Source organism: Schistocerca gregaria, chromosome 3 (assembly GCF_023897955.1).
Source record: "Schistocerca gregaria isolate iqSchGreg1 chromosome 3, iqSchGreg1.2, whole genome shotgun sequence".
In the NCBI taxonomy this organism is placed as follows: domain Eukaryota; kingdom Metazoa; phylum Arthropoda; class Insecta; order Orthoptera; family Acrididae; genus Schistocerca; species Schistocerca gregaria.
In genome coordinates, this window is record NC_064922.1 from 207,140,594 (window position 1) to 207,163,865 (window position 23,272).

At 42.5% G+C, this 23,272-nt stretch overlaps 1 protein-coding gene across 1 annotated transcript in view; it reads left to right on the forward strand.

The window, feature by feature from the left end:
• Positions 1-492: 492 nt before the first annotated feature.
• LOC126355311 (forkhead box protein D1-like) overlaps positions 493-23,272 on the forward strand; it is a 121,700-nt gene continuing 98,920 nt past the window's right edge. The window contains exon 1 of the mRNA XM_050005603.1: positions 493-687. Coding sequence (XP_049861560.1) covers positions 493-687 — 195 coding nt within the window. The remainder of the gene's footprint in view (positions 688-23,272) is intronic.

The following is a 23,272-nucleotide window of genomic DNA, read 5'->3' on the forward strand; positions in this document are numbered from 1 at the left end:
AGAGATCGTCACTGGAGAGGGAAAGAAATCAAGGGGAGTCGAAAAACATGTAGGCAGTTTGGACACGGTCCAATAGCCAACTCCCGAAATGAGTGGACCCCTAATGAGATTCTTCGGATATGAGGAGGGGGATAACATTAAAGATGCACTTATGGAAGAGGACAGGCCAGAGATAGAGGAAACATACCAACCAACTGTAAAAACTGAAGTTCAAAACATTAAGACAGTTGCGATTCTGGACTCAGGAAGTGAAGTTAGTACAACCTCAAGTGACTTCTATGAGAAAATAAAGAAAAATAAGCAAGTACCAGAGTTATCTGTACAAGGAGTAATGGAAGTTACTGCTGTGGGGCCTGAAGCAAGGTTATAAAGAAGCAGATTTTATTGGAATTTACATTGCAGGAAAAGACATTCACTTTTAATGTCATGGTAATGACAGGCCTGTGTGTCAATTTAATCCTGGGAGCAGATTGGTTAATTGCTAATAGAGCAATGCTAGGTTTTGTTGAAGGTGTAATGAAAATGAAAGAGGGACAGGAGGAAAATGTAACAAAATTTTTAGGGAACCAAGGACCACAGTGTGATGAAAGTACTACCAGAATAAGAGTGCTCAGGGAACAGATGTGTTGGGGCCCCAAATCAAGAGAAAACCTTAGTTTATTTACAAGAGTAGACTCACAGGAGGAGGTAAGCATTGAGATTAGGATCACAGAAAAGATGGCAAGTATTAAAGGTTTAACTGTACAACAAGCCTATGAGTTACAACACATACTACTATACCACAAAAGAGCATTTTCAAAGAAACCAGGCTGCATGAAAGACTGAGTATTGTTTACAAGTAAAGTCACATGACCCCGTTAGGTTTAACCCCTATTACATTCCACTGGCTAAAAGGGAAGCTGAGGACAAAAAAATTAAAAAGATGATTGAATGGAAAGTAATAGAACATTCCCAAAGTAATTACAGTACCCCTCTCATCATTGTAACAAAGAACTCAGTTATAATTATGCTCGGTGCCAGGTTATTGAACAAAATAATACAGCTACGATTCGGTCAGCTTGAAATGGAGGAGTTGGTGCAAAAGTTTAATGGCATCAAGATATTGACAAGCATACACTTGACTGCCAGCTTCTGGCAAACACCTCTATTTCAGGAATGTAAAAAAACATATAGCATTTGTGTATGGAGGAAGAAGTTATCATTTCAGAGTGTTGCCAATTTGTCTGAAAACATCAACATCAGCCTTCATATGCATGTTGGACAAAGCGCTAGGAGAACAGCTACTAAACAAAATCACAGCCTACATTGGTGACATTCTAATTACTGTCAAAAGTTGAGAGAAATATAATGAAATATTCAAACTGGTTCTTGATAAATTGGAGACAAATAACATTAGTGCCAACCTAGCCAAGTCCAAATTTGGAAAAGGTGAAATTAAAATTTTAGGGGATGTCATGTCAGCCAAAGCCATCAAGCCTGACCCTGACAAACTTGAAGCCATGAGAAATTTCCCACAGCCTAAGACCAAAAAGCAGATTAAAGCATTTAAGCATTTGATGCTATCATAAATTTGTGAACAATCAAGCACTCAATGCACAGGCATTGCTAGGATTAACTAAAAAGAAAGCCACTTGGGTGAGGGCTAAAGAGGGTAGAGAAGAGTTTCAAAAGATCAAAAATAAATTATGTAACAGTATCATGTTAGCCAACCTGAATTTAAATGAGTCATTCTGCAATTTTGCAAGACAGTTCAGAACATGGTTTAGAGGCTTGTCCTTGCCAGTTTATTGAAAATAATAAGAAAATAGAAAAAAATACCAAATGTTTTGCCAGTAGAGTATTAAATAAATACACTCGTGGAAATTTAAATAAGAACACCGTGAATTCATTGTCCCAGGAAGGGGAAACTTTATTGACTGGGGTCAGATACATCACATGATCACACTGACAGAACCACAGGCACATAGACACAGGCAACAGAGCATGCACAATGTCGGCACTAGTACAGTGTATATCCACCTTTCGCAGCAATGCAGGCTGCTATTCTCCCATGGAGACGATCGTAGAGATGCTGGATGTAGTCCTGTGGAACGGCTTGCCATGCCATTTCCACCTGGCGCCTCAGTTGGACCAGCGTTCATGCTGGACGTGCAGACTGCATGAGACGACGCTTCATCCAGTCCCAAACATGCTCAATGGGGGACAGATCCGGAGATCTTGCTCGCCAGGGTAGTTGACTTACACCTTCTAGAGCACGTTGGGTGGCATGGGATACATGCGGATGTGCATTGTCCTGTTGGAACAGCAAGTTCCCTTGCCGGTCTAGGAATGGTAGAACGATGGGTTCGATGACGGTTTGGATGTACCGTGCACTATTCAGTGTCCCCTCGACGATCACCAGAGGTGTACGGTCAGTGTAGGAGATCGCTCCCCACACCATGATGCCGGGTGTTGGCCCTGTGTGCCTCAGTCGTATGCAGTCCTGATTGTGGCGCTCACCTGCACGGCGCCAAACACGCATACGACCATCATTGGCACCAAGGCAGAAGCGACTCTCATCGCTGAAGATGACACGTCTCCATTCGTCCCTCCATTCACGCCTGTCGCGACACCACTGGAGGCGGGCTGCACGATGTTGGGGCGTGAGCGGAAGACGGCCTAACGGTGTGCGGGAGAGTAGCCCAGCTTCATGGAGATGGTTGCGAATGGTCCTCACTGATACCCCAGGAGCAACAGTGTCCCTAATTTGCTGGGAAGTGGCGGTGCGGTCCCCTACGGCACTGCGTAGCATCCTACGGTCTTGGCGTGCATCCGTGCGTCGCTGCGGTCCGGTCCCAGGTCGACAGGCACGTGCACCTTCCGCCGACCACTGGCGATAACATCGATGTACTGTGGAGACCTCATGCCCCACGTGTTGAGCAATTCGGTGGTACGTCCACCCGGCCTCCCGCATGCCCACTATACGCCCTCGCTCAAAGTCCGTCAACTGCACATACGGTTCACGTCCACGCTGTCGCGGCATGCTACCAGTGTTAAAGACTGCGATGGAGCTCCGTATGCCACGGCAAACTGGCTGACACTGACGGCGGCGGTGCACAAATGCTGCGCAGCTAGCGCCATTCGACGGCCAACACCGCGGTTCCTGGTGTGTCCTTTGTGCTGTGCGTGTGATCATTGCTTGTACAGCCCTCTCGCAGTGTCCTGAGCAAGTATGGTGGGTCTGACACACCGGTGTCAATGTGTTCTTTTTTCCATTTCCAGGAGTGTAGGAAAGAAAATAATCTGTCACAGACAAGGAGGCTTTATCAGTAGTCTTTGCATTCAATAAATTTAGATGTTATGTTATGGGCAGAATGGTTAAGGTTTACAGGCATTATTAAGCACTATCTTTCCTTATGGATTGCAGACTGAGCCACAACAGATTGACCAGATGGGCCACTGCTCTCCAGGAGTATGATTTAACTATGGAGTACCTTTCTGAAGAAAATAACGTAATGGCAGATGCCTTATCTAGGTTAACTGTTGGAATAGACAAAGTGGACTTTATTGATTCAGGACAAAAGGAGGTATCAATTATGTACCTCGCACAAGTAAAGAATGAGGACAAAACCTAAGAAGGGAAAAAAATAAGGATGAGGATATTAAGCTTATCAAAGCAGAGTGGAGTAAGAATACTAACAGTAAAATCAGGAAATATTATATGATTCAGTATATAAAGGGATCTTATATAGAATAGAAGATCTTGAGAAAAAGCAGTGAAAGATCTACTGATTGAAACAGTGTATGAGTAACCTAATTTGGTTTATACACTGCATGTATGCACACTTTGGTTTGAAAAAATGCACACATGAGGTAAAGGAAAGCTGGTATTTCAGAAAAATTGAAAAGAAGGTCAGAGCAGTATTGAAAACGTGCATTAAATGTTAGAAGACCAAGGTGTCTAATTCTAGCAATAGAATGCAGAACATGATTCTGATCAAAGTACTGGAAAGGGTGTGCATTGATTTATATGGCTCCCTCCCAACATCATGAGGAGGATATAAATATCTATTTGTGGCGCTGGATATCTTGTTAAAGCATCTGAAGTTGTATTCGTTGAGAAAGGCCACTGGTAGGTCTGTAACTGACAAAATAAAGAAATTCAAAGTACCATCCGCAATCCAACATGAGCAAGAGAGTGCTGAGAGAGCTCAATAGATTATTTAGAACCTACTGTGCTAAGAAACATTATACATGGGTAGAATATGTGGAAGAGTTTGAAAGAATAATCAATGAGTTGCCTCATTTGACCACAGAACTACCACCACAGGAACTGATGACAGGGGAGAGGGTGCCCAGTAATATTGAGCAAATAATTAGCTTTTCACCCAGAGATGAATTATTTACTCAAGAGAAAAGAGACCTGGTGTTAAAGAGGATAAAGGAAAAGCAGGCTAAACATAAGACTAAACATCATCAGCAAATCAAACAGGTATTTCCTGAACTGGTGCTAATTAAGTCATGACCGAGGTCCTCAAAAATCAGTTTGGAAACAAAGGAGTTCCATGAAACATGTGAGGGTCTGTATAAGATAATTAGATTAGCTCACCCCTAGTACTGTTGATGTGGCCAGCCCGAAGACAGAACAGAGCAAAATTGTTGATATCAAAATGTTTCATCAGAAACAGAGAAACTTCAGGGGGCAATAGCACTCTTTGCATTGCTACGTAGCTGACACCTACCAGTCACCTGAGTTTTCATGCTGCTAGTTCTTCCCTCTTCATCATTCTGAGCTAAAATCTGTCATCTATCCTTCTCCTCTATAGAAGATACAATGGTAATCCCCAAAGTAAGGTTTCCTTTTTTTTTGCAAGCACATAGACCTGTTTATTTCTATAATGGTTTACATCAGTTTACAGCTTGAAGATTTAGCTATTTTTCGACATAATCACCATTTATGTCAATGCATTTTTGTAGATGCTGTGGCAGTTTTTGTATGCCCATGTCACTACCATGCTGCTCAGAAAGTTATGAACCTCTTCTTTCACCTCATTGTTGGAGCTGGATTGTTTTCTGGCCAGATGTTCTTTTAACCTAGGGAGCAGCTGATAGTCACTGGGTGCCAAGTCAGGACTATAGGGTAAATGGATGATTATGTTCCACCGAAAATGTTTTAGGAGAGCAACAGTTTGCCAAGCGATGTGTGGGCGAGCCTTGTCTTGGAGAATGTGTATGCTCTTGCTCAACATTCCTCTTCTCCAGTTCTGAATTCCCCGTTTGAGTTTTTTCAGAGTCTCACAGTAACTGCCAGCTCCGGTGACGAGGTGAAAGAAGAGGTTCATAACTTTCTGAACAGTATGGCAGTGTGCTGGTATGACATGGGCATACAAAAACTGCCACAGCATCTACAGACATGCATTGACAGAAATTGTGATTATGTCAAAAAATAGGTAAATGTTAAAGCTGTAAACTGATGTAAAACATAGAAATAAACAGGTCTATGTACCTATAAAAATAATAGGAAACCTTACTTTTGGGATTACCCTCATAAAAACATAAAAAAGAGAGAAAAAAGGGATCAACTGAAACAAAAGATATACTAATTGAAAAGTCCAGCAATTGATCATAGACTATACTATGTGTAACAAAAGATGACACACAGCATAAAGTTTGCGAAACAAATACAGAATCTAGGCTATAAGACCTAAAATCATCATCCATAAAGGCAGGAGAACACCATATATAGAAAACTTTTTATGTATGTTATGAAACACAAAGAAAATCCACAGTTAAAATGATGATGAAAGAGTTCTGGATTGACCAGAGATGTCAAGCACTTGTATATAAATGATAATGAAAAAGATTTGGATTGATCACAGAAGTCAACCACTCATATATGATGATAGGGAATAGGAAGGTAATAAGCAATGTGAGAGATGGTCACACATTTAGGGATTAGTAGGTGAGGCATTTCTGCCAAAGCATTGTCATTAAGTGTATCAGAATGCAGAAATGTTACCCACACAGCCAATGAACACAAGACATGAATCTCACGTAGGACACATAGAATAATAAGAACTGAGGTTCAAATACATAAATCATGCCAGAAATGTTTGTTATATTCATAGTGTTTACATGTTTGAGCACTAAAATCCATAATAAGCTATGACCAAATGAAAGCAACAAGATTTGTTTCGCTTTTTTTCTCTGTCCTCACGATCTAGGGTATCTTCAGATCTCTCAAAAGACCTGTGAATCTTGTTTGAATACCTAGTTAAGTTACTGAACAAAATGAAAATAAAACCTGAAGTATGAAATGAGAGGTATTCTCATATCATTTTGATTCTCAATACATAGACATAAGATAGCGGCGCATCAAGTGCCAGTATAAACTTAAATGGAAGTGAGCTCTGAATGGAAGTGAGCTCTGACTGGGATGATTCACGCCTTATGTGTAACAGCAAAATATTAATACGTGGTGTGAGAGTGCACTGACCAATGCATCAAGGTTAGGAATAGGAAAACAAAACATTAGCCATGTGAGGAGACAATTCAAATGAAAGCCCTGCAGTCACCACAGCAATGACAAAGACTTTGTAAATATTATTGTATTGTTTTCAATGCGGCATTGTGTATATTGTAAAACTATGTAACATTTATGTATGAATTTTATGTAAGGACACTTACATGCAGACATAATTCAGAGTATTTTGAAGCTATGTGATAGTAAACAACACATATGGATGGTCTAGTGCTGGAATTAGTAAAAAAAAATGTGAGTGCTATTAGATAAAAGTGTATGGCACTGGGCTGATGCTAGATAAAAAAATGAGTGTTATTAGGAAAAAGTGGACAGCATTGTGCTGATAGATGAAAAAGGTGTGTTGTGTAAAGATGGGTGGCATTGTGCTGACTGACATATATTGTTTAGTTCCTATCATATATAAACATCAGTAAGTGTAGTGGGTGTTTACAAGAGATTTAATGGTCCATGTGTCAATGTTTATTGTTGAATAACAAGATTATAGAAAATGTAAAGGACAGCTATGAGCTGATAATCATAAATGATATTTCATAGCAAGAAGAAGTTCATGACATAATGTGTGTTTAGTTAAGGTTTTTTGGTAGAATTAAGATGAGAAAGTATGTGTTTAGTATTAGTAAGTCCATGGTTTTGGTTAACTGAGATGATCTTTTAGGAAGAGCATTTTCCTAGTTTTTTTTAAAAAAGTATTTCCGTGAATGAGAGCTTAGGGGAGCTACTGAGAGATTGGAAACTTTAATTTTTTCCAAAATTTGGGACAAAATTTTCTTATTTTCCAACTTTTTAGTTGCCTTCAAGAACAGGCCAATTTTGGAAATCAAAGAAGGAGGGGGATGTATGATATTCCTGGCTGTGGCTGCCAGTATTTTATTTTGCTAGGAGCTCACCTTGATGGAGCTTGATACACATGAAGTAGCATATGGTACAAAAGCGGAGTGAGGTACAAGTGACAAATGTACAGCATGTACCAGTCCCATGGGAGAGTCCGCCAATTGTACTGAATTTGCTTCTGATTAGTTGGCACATTCAGGTGCTAGGCGCCAAAATGCCTAACTTCTCTTATTCATTATTTATATACTTTTCATTGTATTATCCCAGTATTTAGTATGACAATCTCTCATGGTTACCCTGTGAGTCTATCATTTTTGTTTATTAAATTTCACTAGTTTGGAGAAAGAGTGGTGATATTGCAACTGAAGCGCTTCAGACACCTTCGGGTCACTGTAGCAATCCTGGGAGATGAAGCAGTTCTGCTGAACTAGTCACTCTATTTCTTGTGATCTGTTTCGTGCATTACTCAGATGTGAATATGTAATGGTCACTCTGTTTTGGGTGTTCTTCAGAGCTGGACATGTTGTACTCTATATCTGGTTGTGACTATGTAATACCTTTTCTATCTAGTGCATAATGGAGAGCCAGACATATGTATCATATTTCGGAAGTTGGATGGAAAAGTTACCATACAATTAAGAAACCTATGTAGAGTGTTGTAAAAGACAGTGTAAATGTGCGAATATTTGAATAATAACTAAACAAGATACATTAATGAGAAGTGTTGCCTACTATAATCGTCAGTACTATAGATCTTGCCCTCTGTAGATGCAGAGACTAACCTGGGCAAGTGGCACCCCGCAAAAAGCACAATTGTAGGCTTGAACTGACAGCATAGCAGCCTCCGCTGAAGATGATCCCACGACCAACAAACTGTCTTCTGCGCCGGGAACTCAACTTCAGAAGATGACAGGTTGAAAGAACAATCAAATACTCTTATTCAATCTCTCCAGATCTCTCCAGCTTCCTAGTCTGACTTCCAAAGGGACACATAATTTATAGCATGTTTGAGATATATTTGACTGTACTATTTGCTTGTTAGCCCTTTCTAAATTGGTCATTTTTATTCATTTCAATTAACTAATTAATCATCAGTTGGTTCAGTTGAAGGAATTTTGGAATAATTAGCTGAATATTTGCATTTTATTAGTGCTTTTTTACGTGTGCAATAAAAAATTGTTGGTTTCTGAAGTAACAAATGACTTGTGATAAATGGCCTGCATTTTTCCCAAACCCATTTTGTTATTCCCTTACCATGGTGCATCCACTGAGATTTCAATGGTGGCAGAGCATGGTTGTCCTCTGAAAAGTCATTTCTTACTGTTTATCTACTACATTGTGTCTAATACAATGCATGGTAATTGTTCCAGATTTGAGTCAGCATGGTGGAGAACTGGGCTTGTGTTGGGTTATGTTATCTTCAGCATGAGCAACGTCAATATGAATTATGGTTAAGGAAAGAAGGTGATGGCACGGGAGGGAAAAAGGGGGTGGGGGGGGCTCCCTGAACTTGTGGCTTGTTTGCTCACCATCTGGTCCAGCCCAGCTGATGTCATGACAGTTACTTCTGGCGAGGTAGATGTTGCAATGTCTACTTGTTCTTCCACATTACAGGAACTTTATCAAAATTTGAACCCCACCTGGAAAACATTGCTCATGATACCAGCTCAACTTTACCATTGGAGAATCATTTGACTGACTTAGGGGGTCTCCAACATAGTCAGTTGCAGCAGGAGGCAGTTGATAAATTGAGGTTCATAAATTGTTAATCTTTAAGTAGTACCTTAGTGTTGGATGAAGAGTCCTTTATAACCAGGTGGCTCCAACCTTTCCCAAATTGCATAACCCCATCATGTATTTGTTAAAGGATGTTCACTGATCATTTACATCATGTTAAGCATATATTGTGGTTAACGGTTCATTTCGAACATCATGTTGATGCTTTTAAGGTATCACACACCATTTTTTCATAGTTGGTGGTACCCATTAGCTCATGGCTTGTTAAGTGATATTTTGATCGAGGCTCTTCAGAGTCGTGGTAGTTTAACTGATTTCAGACAGCGTTTTCTCCAAGAGAAATTATCGCTGAATGCCTGCAGTGAATTAGAACGGACGCATTATAGGCGTGTTCTGGTGCCAAATGAGGTTTTTCTTCCCTTTATAGAGCGTGTTCGCACTGCAGTTGGCGCCCTACAGATGACCTTTGCAAAATATTTGATCGTTTCTACCATCTTAGAAAGGATGAGACCCAAGGACCGGACATCTGTAATTTTTGCCAGTAGGCTACCACCTTTTCTGAATTAAATGTGTTGGTTGGTTCAATTGAAGCCTTACAGTTTGCAGATGAACAGCGGGATCTGGATAAGTGGGAGCGAGTGTCAGTCTTCCCTCACTTAACGAGTCTTGTTCTTCCTTATCTGACGAGCCATCACAGAGGTGGTGTTTTCGTTTTGGATCCAAAGATCATTTGGAGCAGAAATGACCCTTGAGCACCCACCATGGCCAGGTAGCTGATTGTCATCAGAATAAGGTAGAGGGAGGGCGTGGGAGGGGGGTGGGGGTGGGGGGAGAGAGAGCTGTCGGTGAAGAGGTCCAGCCTGTTGCGCCCGTATCGTTATTGCTAAGGATTCTTCCCTTCCCTTTGTTTGTGCTACTAGTCTGAGCAAATAACCTGTTTGCGGATTGTTTTATTCCTTTAGCGCTGTTTCTGTTCTTGACTACAGATGGCATTTAGAGTTCAGGAATATTTGTAAATTTCCTCCCCTGCACTCACCTTCGCAGAGATGTCATCCCGCCAATAGGCAAGAGTTATCTCTGCTTGGAAAAATAAAGGGGAAATTAACTATCTGCGGATTTTCGTAGCCAGTTACTTTGTCAGTGAGTTTGTCTGTTACATAATTCTTGGGTATAATTTCATATGGCGGGCTGACCTGGTGCTTGATTTCAGCCGTGACACCTTTCGTTTTAAATTTTCTCCCTTAGAGAGAACAACACTGTGTTCATGCCATTTAGCCGCTAGCGTTAATTCTGTTCAGTTTCAGGATCTCCAATTTGACGTTAGCCATTTTGCTGTCAATGAAGGGTGGCAATTGTTAAATATTTTGCATGAGTTTTCTGATGTGTTACCTGATAGACGCGGTGCTACTAATTTAATTCAATATAAGGTCCAGCTCACTGACAATGCTCTGGTAGGATAGACGCCGCACCGCATATTTCCATCCAAGTTGGCTGTCCTTCACGAGAAGATAAATATTATGCTTCGCCAGGGAATCATTCGACCATTTACTTCGCCGTATGCCTCCCCAATCTTTTTGGTCCCAAAGGGTTGAGACAGTGATTGTAGGTCAGTGATTGATTATCGTGCCCTCAAAAAGAAAGTAGTGTTAGGAACAGTGCCACTTCCCGACCTTCATGATGTCTTTACATGGTTTTCCCGTGCTTCCTATTTTACAGTATTTGGTTTAAGCCAAGCACATTATCAGATACCCCTTATGGGGGATTCCAAGCCGGCTACCACTTTCTGTACTGGCTGGAATCTGTATGAATTCAACAAAGTTCCTTTCGGCCTACCGATTGGTGCGATTGCCTTGTCTCGGTTATTGGGCCACGTGCTCGGGGATTTGAAATTCCACTGTGTTTAACTCTCTGGACGACGTAATCATTTATAGTCGCCCATTCAGTCAACATCTTGAGCACCTCCATCAAGTTTTTGATGAGGTTACGGAAGGCAGGTCTTACTGTTAACATCAAAGGTCACCTTAGCTAGGCGCCAGGTTTAATTTTTGCGGCACTTAGTGTCCTGTGTCGGGATTAGAGCCGACCAGGAACATGTGGTTGGTCGGAGGAACTTTCCTCCTCCGTAAATAAGACGGTTATTGCCAGGTTTGTTGGCATGGCAAATTATTTTTGTAAGCTCGTGCCTAACTTTGTCCAGATCGCTGTTCTCCTAAGCAACCTGCATAGGAAGGGGCAAGATACCATGTGGGGGAAAGCCAGCAGGTGGTCTTCGACGCCATCAAAACTGCCTAATTAACCCTCCGATCCTGGCCATCCCCGACTTTGAGAAAAGGTTTGTTGTCCAAACTAATGCCTCCAATGACTTGTGACCGTAGTGTTGCTTCAGGAAGACGGAAGAAAGAGACGCCCCCTTGCTTGTGTCTCTAGGAGACTGATCGGCGCCGAAATTAAATGCTCTGTTTATGAGTGAGAGGCGTTGGCTGTGTTGTTCGCTCTCGTCTAGAAAGACAGGAAGAGTTGCTAGATGGGCTGTATCTCCGTCTTCCGTTTTCAAGTGCGGCAAACTGGGGCATATGGGCACTGGAAGTATTGCCCATCCCAAAAATACGGCCTTACTGTGCACTGAATTTTATTATCACTAAGTAGTGTTTTGTTTTTCGCCATTTGAGCGCTCCATCTCTTTTCGTTAGTACATAATAGTTCTCAGTTACATATATCTGTACAGCTCTTTTGTTTCGTTTTTCTTTTGTTAAGAACAATGCACAGGTCAATAACTGGTCAGCCGTAGCCACTGACTCCACAATGTTTTCAGATCGTCAGAAGGTACAGACGATTCATCGTCAGGGTAGTGAATGAGGGAGTAAGGAATATAATAAAATCACACGATCTAGAAACAAGCCAGGAAAGGAAAACAGGGTTATCTACTTGCTGCTTGTTATGCTGACGTATCTGTACGATTTGTTGCAAAAAGTCGAAAAGGCGTAATTTCCACAGACTTGAGCAATTTGTGCTTCTGGTAAAAAGCGTCCAAGATATGGAGTACATAAGTTTCACTATCGTTACTTGGATATGGATGTAATAAGAGACATTATACTATGTAAACGTGGACATCACATTTGCACTGCAAGTTAGGCAAGTCGAGAAGCTCTCACAAATAAGTGTTTTAATTGGCTCGCCGTGGCGAGAAAAATCATTTCAATGGTAGCTTACACATTATCAGCATTAATAAACTAATTATACTGCAGGCTACACAAATGCTAAAAATGGTCGGTATTATTACGAAAGTATGAGTATCCTGAAATAGTGAGGTTATTAAATGTATTTAATTTGTTGAAATGTATTATTGACAACGAACGATGTGAACTCCCGCTCACAAGGCACACATTCCAGTCGCGCGCATATTCTCAGCTGCAGACAATACACTGACCATTGTGTTGTGCGACAGAGCAATTTTTTATTTTTCTCAATAACTAGTATTTAATTCGCGAATCACACATTGTCATTTTGGCAAGCCGTAAGTGAGTAACTAGCATCTGGCAAGTGCCTATCATTCCTCCTCAACGGAACGATCGTCATTATTTTAATACTGCTCCGACCAGAAGGAATAAAATCCTTTAGTAAGTTTCCATTCCAGTCGTTCAGTGTTAAAAATACGATGGCTTACGGGGATTCAACCAAAATTAGCAGTTTATTTTGTGTGAATTGTTAACCTTTTCACATTCTAAGAAGCATCACCATTTATAAGTAATGGCCACATTTCTCTTGTTGTCAGGTTTAATTGCACTTTCTTCGCCAAAACACAGTGTAATTTGCACAAACCGATCTCACAGCAAGCAGTTATTGCGACCTAATTCTGAAACAGACAGCCTCATTAAAGAAGTAATTGGCAATCAGAGAGCTCAATAGCTTACGAAAAACCTTGTAGTGTCGGTTTGCAGTAACATAAGCTAAGAAATTTCATGAAACTTCCTGGCAGATTAAAACTGTGTGCCCTACCGAGACTCGAACTCAGGACTTTTGCTTTTCTGGCAGAAGTAAAGCTGTGAGTAGCAGACGTGAGTCGTGCTTCGGTAGCTCAGTTGGTAGAGCACTTGCCTGCGAAAGGCAAAAGTCCCGAGTTCGAGTCTCGGTCGGCCACACAGTTTTAATCTGCCAGGAAGTTTCATATCAGCGCACAATCCGCTGCAGAGTGAAAATTTCATTCAAGAAATTTCATGTTTATTTTCATACTAGGAAACTTTTGCTTCACTAGGTGTCGATAACTCTTACAAAATTAGTCACTGGAATGAAAAAAAGGAATTATAACCGCTGATATATCGCCATAGATAAGAAAGTTCCGTGTGTTTATGAACTGGCAACATACCCTCGTCCTTGTGTGCTATTATTCGCCAAAGTCTCGTTTCGATGTCTCGAGCGGTTTAGGAGATATGAGCGATGTTGAGAATATTTCATTCTCGCGGGCGTGAGATCCGGAGTGAGCACGTTACATAGGATCCATTTTGTCGAGATAGGAGGCAGATACAGACCTCCTCCCAAGTCTAAAGAAAAATTCAACATTTTAGCCAAATTTCATACACAGCAACATATGGTGTAATACGCACCAAACACAAAATCATAGAAACCCCTTTTTTTCATCGCAAACTTTTTTAAAATGTGTATACCATAAGTAGTATGGCCATTAGCGAGATGGTGGGCACTTCGCCGCAAAGTTGACATACACTCCTGGAAATTTAAATAAGAACACCGTGAATTCATTGTCCCAGGAAGGGGAAACTTTATTGACACATTCCTGGGGTCAGATACATCACATGATCACACTGACAGAACCACAGGCACATAGACACAGGCAACAGAGCATGCACAATGTCGGCAATAGTACAGTGTATATCCACCTTTCGCAGCAATGCAGGCTGCTATTCTCCCATGGAGACGATCGTAGAGATGCTGGATGTAGTCCTGTGGAACGGCTTGCCATGCCATTTCCACCTGGCGCCTCAGTTGGACCAGCGTTCGTGCTGGACGTGCAGACCGCGTGAGACGACGCTTCATCCAGTCCCAAACATGCTCAATGGGGGACAGATCCGGAGATCTTGCTGGCCAGGGTAGTTGACTTACATCTTCTAGAGCACGTTGGGTGGCACGGGATACATGCGGACGTGCATTGTCCTGTTGGAACAGCAAGTTCCCTTGCCGGTCTAGGAATGGTAGAACGATGGGTTCGATGACGGTTTGGATGTACCGTGCACTATTCAGTGTCGCCTCGACGATCACCAAAGGTGTACGGCCAGTGTAGGAGATCGCTCCCCACACCATGATGCCGGGTGTTGGCCCTGTGTGCCTCGGTCGTATGCAGTCCTGATTGTGGCGCTCACTTGCACGGCGCCAAACACGCATACGACCATCATTGGCACCAAGGCAGAAGCGACTCTCATCGCTGAAGACGACACGTCTCCATTCGTCCCTCCATTCACGCCTGTCGCGACACCACTGGAGGCGAGCTGCACGATGTTTGGGCGTGAGCGGAAGACGGCCTAACGGTGTGCGGGACCGTAGCCCAGCTTCATGGAGACGGTTGCGAATGGTCCTCGCCGATACCCCAGGAGCAACAGCGTCCCTAATTTGCTGGGAAGTGGCGGTGCGGTCCCCTACGGCACTGCGTAGGATCCTACGGTCTTGGTGTGCATCCGTGCGTCGCTGCGGTCCGGTCCCAGGTCGACGGGCACGTGCACCTTCCGCCGACCACTGGCGACAACATCGATGTACTGTGGAGACCTCACGCCCCACGTGTTGAGCAATTCGGCGGTACGTCCACCCGGCCTCCCGCATGCCCACTATACGCCCTCGCTCAAAGTCCGTCAACTGCACATACGGTTCACGTCCACGCTGTCGCGGCATGCTACCAGTGTTAAAGACTGCGATGGAGCTCCGTATGCCACGGCAAACTGGCTGACACTGACGGCGGCGGTGCACAAATGCTGCGCAGCTAGCGCCATTCGACGGCCAACACCGCGGTTCCTGGTGTGTCCGCTGTGCCGTGCGTGTGATCATTGCTTGTACAGCCCTCTCGCAGTGTCCGGAGTAAGTATGGTGGGTCTGACACACCGGTGTCAGTGCGTTCTTTTTTCCATTTCCAGGAGTGTATAACGCTACAAGCAAGGTAAAAATGAAATATTTTTACTGAATAGTTTCTGTAAAATCGTTTGGGAAAGATTACAGTGTGCGCTCACTTCGTTTCTGTGAGAGCAGAGCGTCGCCAACCGGCGCGTGCTAAGTACGTGTACGCGTCTCAATATGCGTTAGACCTGCGCCTCGCACTGTAGTGACGTCACGTTAAACGTGCTACACGCACCTCAATTTGCGCTTAGCCTTAGGAGGTCTGATAACTTAATTACTGACACACTTCATGAGATGTTTGGGGAAGATATGAGCCAGCTCCGCGGCCTTCTTCCCAGACACAGGTTCTTGTGGGTGCATTCCTACTGAGATTCTCCAGGTATTTGGCGATTTGAAGGGTAAGCAAGGTCAAGACCCCGACCTAACCTCTATTCGCAGGCAGCTCTTGGCTGGTATTTCGGTTACAGGCTATACCTTGCAAAAGTGAATCCTTTGCTGAGAAGTGGGTAGTATGATACACGTTTTGCATTTTTTGCTTTTATGTTTTCGTTTTCTTCAAAGGCAAAGAGAAAAGGTTAAGTGCTAGCCCAGCGTAGAGCCTGGGCCTACCGTCAAGTATTTTTGATTTTCATATGTTAAGAAAAATGTATAAAAAACAGAAGATTTTTTCGATGCTCGTTATTTTAGAGCGTAATCGGCGGTAGCCATTTTGGAACTGAGAATAAGTAAAAAGTCTGTATTTTTTATGTGCATCGAAGGAAGAGTATAGTATTATTTTATCTGTGAAAAGTTGTATGAGTCATTATTCCAAGTAGCGCTGCAATATATAGAAAACCAAGAAGCCCACCTGTGTACTTAGGAGTTATCACGAAGATCCGATTGTAACAGTGTGAAGGACACGGTCAAGATTTTGTAGGCGATACTGCTATCAGACGTAGTGTTATTAATTGGTAAGCATAAATATACAACAAGAGAAAGACTATTTCGTTTATGTTGAACTAATACGAAAAGTTTTTTTTACCCGTTTACAGGCGTAGCTCAGCTTATTGTGCTTGTCCAACACGTCGTAAAATTTCATGAGGCAGTAATCAAAATACCAATTTCAGATCACCTCTTTACTATTTTCTTATCTGCCCTTACTTAATTTCATTATTTCCGTATATCTAAATTTTATTTCTTATTATATAATAGTAGGCGCTTGTAACCCAAAATCTGTGTGCCTATCGAGCTGATTCCATCAATTTTTATTACTATCATGGTTCTTTGGCAGGAGGCCACTTAGGCACCCACAAAACTATTGTGAAGTTTCAGCGCCCTGGCACCTGGCTCAATCTTTCCAGGGATGTTTGCCGTCGTGAAGGAGTGTGAACTTTGTAAAATCCCCAAACTTAACCCCAACTAACGCCAAGGCTTGCTTTGTTTGAAATATGAACAATACCCCATGGATAAGCTATTATTTGATTATGTTGATCACCTACCCCGTACTAAGCCAGGAACCGTTACATTCTGATCATCGTGGATGCTTCTCCCGTTTTCTTTGGCTTCTTCCTGCTCGGGCGATGATGGCACCTGTAACTAGCCCATAATTGGTTGAAGAAGCGTTATAATCAGTGGAGGAGACCCGTTCAAGTTAAGCCAGGAGACAGGATCTTCATCCGAAATTTCAACCCTGTTGGGGGATCGGCAGGGGCTGCCTCTAATAAACTCACCCCACGATTTCTAGGCCATTGTACTGTTTTAAGGGTTTTGAGTCCGTTAAACTTTCTGGTGCGTCAACACAGAACCGCGGTACCTTTGAGGGTCCATATTAACCAAGTCAAGAGCGCTAAATGATTCCATCTGTTGGGCGCCCACATAGGGGAGGCAGTGTTTTCGTCTTTAGCGGGGGAGATTGAGCCGTTTTAGTTCGTTCTATGTTTTTACATCTTTGCCTACTGCGGGTGGCGTCTCTGTCTAGTTCCCGGGTGGCCCTTCGGAGACCTTTTAGTTAAGTCTTTGGTTGTAGTTCCTTGGCACACCTTTTTGACCTCATGTGCAGTCAGCTGATCACAGTTAGTGTGTGTATGTGTGTGTGTGTGTGTGTGTGTGTGTGTGAGAGAGAGAGAGAGAGAGAGAGAGAGAGAGAGAGAGAGAGAGAGAGAGAAGAGGCACATGTGACGTATGGTGAGCTTTATGGAGCTTACTTCGCATGACTGTCCAAGTGGCCGGTTGATGATAGAGTGGTGTTGGTGGGCAATGCTTGGGCCTAATGTCGACACATAGTTGCTAATGTGGGTGTTGGAGTGCAGTTCATTTTCTGGTGCCGTCTGTTCTGCCATTTGAGGGTAAGGTACTTGTTACTTCATTGATACATGTGCTCACATATTGCAGTTGCTCCCGCTATTCTGGATTGCTTGTGGTTCTCTGTCACTGTCCCTCAAGTGTTAAATTCACCCCTTGGTGCTTCTGTCTGAAATTATATGAGTGCCATATTTGTGTGCTTTAAAATTGTTTTTAATTGCATCTTGTTCAATGTCTGGCTATTTTGTCTGTTGCACCTGATATTAATTGCCATATGTTCTAGGCCCCCACATGTGTTAGTGACCACTAAGATCGAAAATGGCTCTTATTTGTGTTGGAAGTTGTTGCTTACCTGACTACTGTAGCGACTATAAAATTTCCTACGGCCTTGGTAAGCAGACGCTAGCGGCCCAGTGATTCTTGGGTCATTTGGGTAATTAAGTTCTATAACTTGGTTCAAATGGCTCTGAGGACTATGGGACTTAATTCTGAGGTCATCAGTCCCATAGAACTTAGAACAACTTAAACCTAACTAACCCAAGGACATCACACACATCAATGCCCGAGGCAGGATTCGAACCTGCGACCGTTGCGGTCGCGCGGCTCCAAACTGAAGCGCCTAGAACCGCTCGGCCACCCCATCCGGCTAAGTTCTATAATTCTGAGAATTTCCTCCTTTCAAGAAACTTAATATTTATTGAAATTACAATGAAATGAATACCCCTAGCTGCATACAGGCGTTGATAAAAGTCAACGGGGACAGTTGAAAATGTGAGCCCCGAACATGTAAGCAGTACATCCCAGGTACGAGTCAACGGGGACAGTTGACAATGTGTGCCCCAACCGGGACTCGAACCCAGAATCTCCTGCTTACATGGCAGACGCTCTAGCCATCTGAGCCACCGAGGACACAGAGGGGAGTGCGATTGCAGGGACTATCTCTGGCACACCTCCCGTGAGACCCACATTTCTTGTTGTCCCGCACTACATTCATAGTGCCTCTGCCCTTTATACTCATTACTCGCGGCTTTTTACCGATTCCCATAAGAGTTCGGGCACTGTTTGTGCATCCGCACAGAAGAAGATGGTCAAATGGCCCGTAAGCCTTAATTATATATATGAAGATGGTAACTGTTCTTTTGGACATGTCCGAAATAACAGATACTATCGGTGACCATGCAGCTCGTTAGAATGAAATAGCAATGAAATGAATACCCCTAGCAGCATACAGGCGTTGATATAAGTCAACGGGGACAGTTGAAAACGTGTGCCCCGACCATGTAAGCAGTACATCCCGGATACGAGTCCCAGTTGGGACATGTTCGAAAGAACAGATACCATCTTCATATATTAATATTTATTGTCTTAAATATAAATAACATTGTAGTTGTTCGACTGTTAGCCCTCAAGATTTGCCTGTTACCTATTAAGCCACTTAAGTTAATATATCTGAGTACTGTCTGATTTCCTGGTTATTACACTGACTCGTTACCTGTTATTGTAACATTAAACGGTTAATCCTATAGGAATTGCTGTAAAATCCTTGTTGCTCTACGCCAGGTTTGGTTGGGGATTGGGGCCATGCTCACATTGAGCTTCTTGTCTTGCTCTGAGCATTCTCATATGTTCTAATATTATTATGCATAAATGAGACGTTTGCTTGTTTGCTCTCGTCTTTCCGAACTGTTTGTAGCGTCTTCAGGGGTGTTATTTGTTACCCGCTGTTCATCGGGCGTAGCCCGTCGGCGTCGGCTGTGTACGTGCGCGTGGGCGGCGCGCCACTTCCCGTCTCACCGTAGCCTCTGAGACGTTGCGGCCTCCTAGCTGGCTACGGCACCGCTCACAAGTTGAATTTCTATCTTTCAGCAATCGAGAGTTAGTTTAACCATCTTATTCATGTCTGGCCTGCCATACCTACCCCTTCCATGTTTTCTCTGTTTGAAGTTTGATTTTTAACATAATAGTTTTAATAGTAGTATAATACTCAATTTGTTTAGTGGTATTTTATTATTTTTCCTTGTCAGGATCTTGAATATGCCCAAGGGGCTTCTCTGATTGACCAAATATTGGATATTTATGTTGATACCAGCCTTGTGTAAATTTATGCCACTACACTTCTTGTAAGTTGTATTAATTAATGTTAAGCACCCGTCGGGTCAGAAAAATGTTGGAATTGTAATTTTCAGCATCAGTGCTGTCAATATTTGCGCAGCCCTAAGTTCATGTTTGAGAGATATTTGATTATTAACTAATTAATCATCAGTTGCTTCAATTAAATGAGTTTTGGAATTATTATCTGAATCATTTGTTTCTTATTAGTGTTTTTGGTACCTGTGCAGCAAAAAGATTGTTGTCGTGTGAAGAAACAAGTGATTTTTTTTATAAATGACCTGAACTTCCTCCACGCTCGTTTAGTTATTTTCTTATCCTAGGGCGTCCACTGACATTTCACTGTCAACTCTTTGCTTTCATATTTTGGGTTTTGATAGTACCGACCAAAATAAGAAAAAAATTGTCTTGTCAGCATGGGCTCTAAAACGCATACCTTAAGAGATATGTTCTCTTGGTCAGCAGAAGACACGTCTTTCACAGTATGAAGATGAACAAGAGCTCAAAGCTTTTAAGGTATGCACTTTAGCGAGACACTATATTCTTGTTTTGCTCGACACTACCAGCTCTCAAAATATGGAAGGCAAAGAGCTTGCACTAGAAGAGTTTTGTTTCACTGTATCAAAGATGAAGACATGCCCATAGATCTTAATGTATGCATTTTACAGGCCATGTTTACTGGACTTCTTTTCCTTCGAATGATCGTTCCAGTTATATTTGGTCCTAAACTCAGTAAAATCTGCATGAAACATGAAAGAAATGTCTGTTTTCAGTTTGTGTTTTTGAGACCATTACTTCAAGGACCACTGAAACTAACACTAACGAAGATGTCTCTCCGAGAATGCAGGCGACGAATACCGCAGCAGATATGTGCTGAAAAAACCTACAGCGTTAAGTGACGATAAATAAGAGTGGACGATGCGAAACATTTTCGACGACTGAAGCAAAAAAATGGAGGGCAGTCAGTTTTAATCACTGTGTAGAAAAAAAAACAATATGCCTAAATCAATTTTTTGCTTTTTTGCGGATACATGTCTCCAGTCCAATAGACGTCAGCAAGGAATGACGGGCAAGAGCGGCCATTTGCCTCCGCCTTGGCTCTGAGTACAGATTTTTGGTACATTACAGAATACTCTCGAGCTTCTAGCAGTAGTAGTAGTAGTAGTAGTAGTAGTAGTAGTAGTAATAGTAGCTGCTTTATTCATCTGTAGATCTCTTTTTACAAGGATATAGGACATGTCAAAGTATTTACAAGTGTAGACCGACTTAAAGTAACCTAATTCGTATACATTCTCGCAATCATTTTCCACGAGTGCACTAACTGCAGGTTTAACGTTTCCGGCCATGACGGGAAATACTGCAACTTTAACAGTCATTGTAGCCTATATCTCGTGTTTTCATAGTTGTCAGTCTGTTCAAGGGAAATTATGCCTATTCCTTGATGCTGCTGCTGCTGTTTGGGCGCTGATCTGCAGTCAAGATGAATACGAAGCTTTACAGAACAGATCCGAAATAATGTTTTCAATCTTTTTCTGTTGCTCCGTCGTTCAACCTTTACCATACAGAAAAATGGGAGCCTGCCTAATACCCTGGAGCGCGGATTACACAGCCGAATCACAACACAGTTTTAATCACTGCCTAGAAAAAAACAATGACCTTGTCCATGACCTTGGAGATTTGCTCCTCAATTTGGTCCTACGGAACTTGACATGTAAATAAATAAATCACAACACAATAAACGCCCTCTGCCCATTTTGCACAACAGAATCATAACAGTAGTTTACTACTTCTTTGTGTAAAAAGAAAATCCATGACAGCTTGCTGATTCTGCATTCAGTTTTGCACGCCTGAGCTCGAAAGAACACAATCATGCTGTATTTTATTTTGTAGGTGACTACATAAAAAATGCTCCATGAAGAACTTATCCGAATCGGACAGAAACTGATAAGTGTGAAGAACATGTACAGAAAAACAAATGATTACAATCTCAGAAAAATTGGATGATTCATTCGAGAGAAAGACCTTCACAAACTGGGCTAGTCAATAACGCGATGGTCCACCTCTGTCCCTTGTGCAAGCAGTTATTCGGCTTGGCATTGATTGATAGAGTTGCTAGATGTCTTCCTGAGGATTATCGTGCCAAATTCTGTCTAACTGGACGTTAGTTCGTGAAAGTCCCAAAATGGTTGGAGGCCTGTGCCCATAAAGCTCCAAACGTTCACAACTGGGGAGAGATCTGGTGACCTTGATGGCCAAGATAAGGTTTGGCAAGCACGAACACAGTCAGTAGAAAACCTTGCCACGTGCGGGTGGGCATTAACTTGTCCAAACGGAAGCTCAGAATGGCTTACCATGCAGGGCAATAAAGCGCGGCGTAGAGTATAGTGACGCGCCGCTGTGCTGTGATGGGGTCGTGAATGACAAACAAAGTGGTCCTGCTATGAAATGAAATGACACCCCAGACCTTCATTCCTGGTTGTTGGGCAATATGGCAGATGACGGTCAGGTTGGCATCCTACCACTGTCCGGGACGTCTTCAAACATGTCTTCAGCCCGGAATCTCATTGACTGAAGTAGAATTGTCTTAAGTGATGAGTACTGCTTCAAAATGAGCCGCAGTGACCAGCGAAGACATGTCCAGAGACGTCCAGAATTTTAATGGGTTACATACCTGACTGCCATCCTCCATACTGCCAGCCCAGTGTGAAGGTCTAGGGTACTACTTCTTCCCATAGCAGGACCCATTTGGGTGTCACACGCAGCATGCTTACAGCACAGCGGTACATCGACGATATTCTACGCCCCATTTTATTTCCCTTCATGGCAAGCCATCCTGGGATTACATTTCTGCAAGATAATGCCCAAAGCAAGGAGTTTCTACTGATAGCCTTTGTGCTTGTCAAACCCTACATTGGCCAGAAATGTCGCCGGATATCTCACCAGTTGAGAACGTTTGGAACATTATCAGCAGGGCTTTGCACCAGCTTAGGAGTTTTATGATCTAAGCACCAATTGGCCGTAATTCGGCATGATATTCCTCAGGAAGACATCCAACAACTCTATCAATCAGTCCCAAGCCAAATAACTGCTTGCATAATGGCCAGAGGTGGACCAACGCTTTATTGACTTACTTAGCGTGTGAAGCTGTTTCTCTTGAATAAACCATAGAATTTTTCTGACACTATAAATATCTCTTTGCCTGTACATGTACATCACATTTACGGATTTTTGTCTCATTTGATTAATTCGTTCGGAGTGCGTCATCCCCCCCCCCCCCCCCCCCACACACACACACACTTCTTAGAGTGTATATATAATCCCAAACACGTCAAAATACCATTTTCTGCGCTGGAACAGAACGGAAAAAGCATGAAAGTTTGAAGTCGATAAAATTTGACACTACTGGGACCTTGTCAAAGTCAGTGGGTGCAACACAGCGCAACATTACTTCAACATTCAAGTTGGTATGCTGCACAATAACGTGACAAGCTGGAGATACGAGGATTAACTTGGTGCAGACCAAGGATGCTAAAAGTTGTTCTAACAGCCAGTTTGCGGATGGTGATTTGGAGATTTCTCACATTCATGTAGTCATATTTGGCACCGCATGCACTGAAACTACTAAACTAAAAAAATGTGGTTTTCAAACAAAATTTTTCTCAACTGCAGTTACGCCAG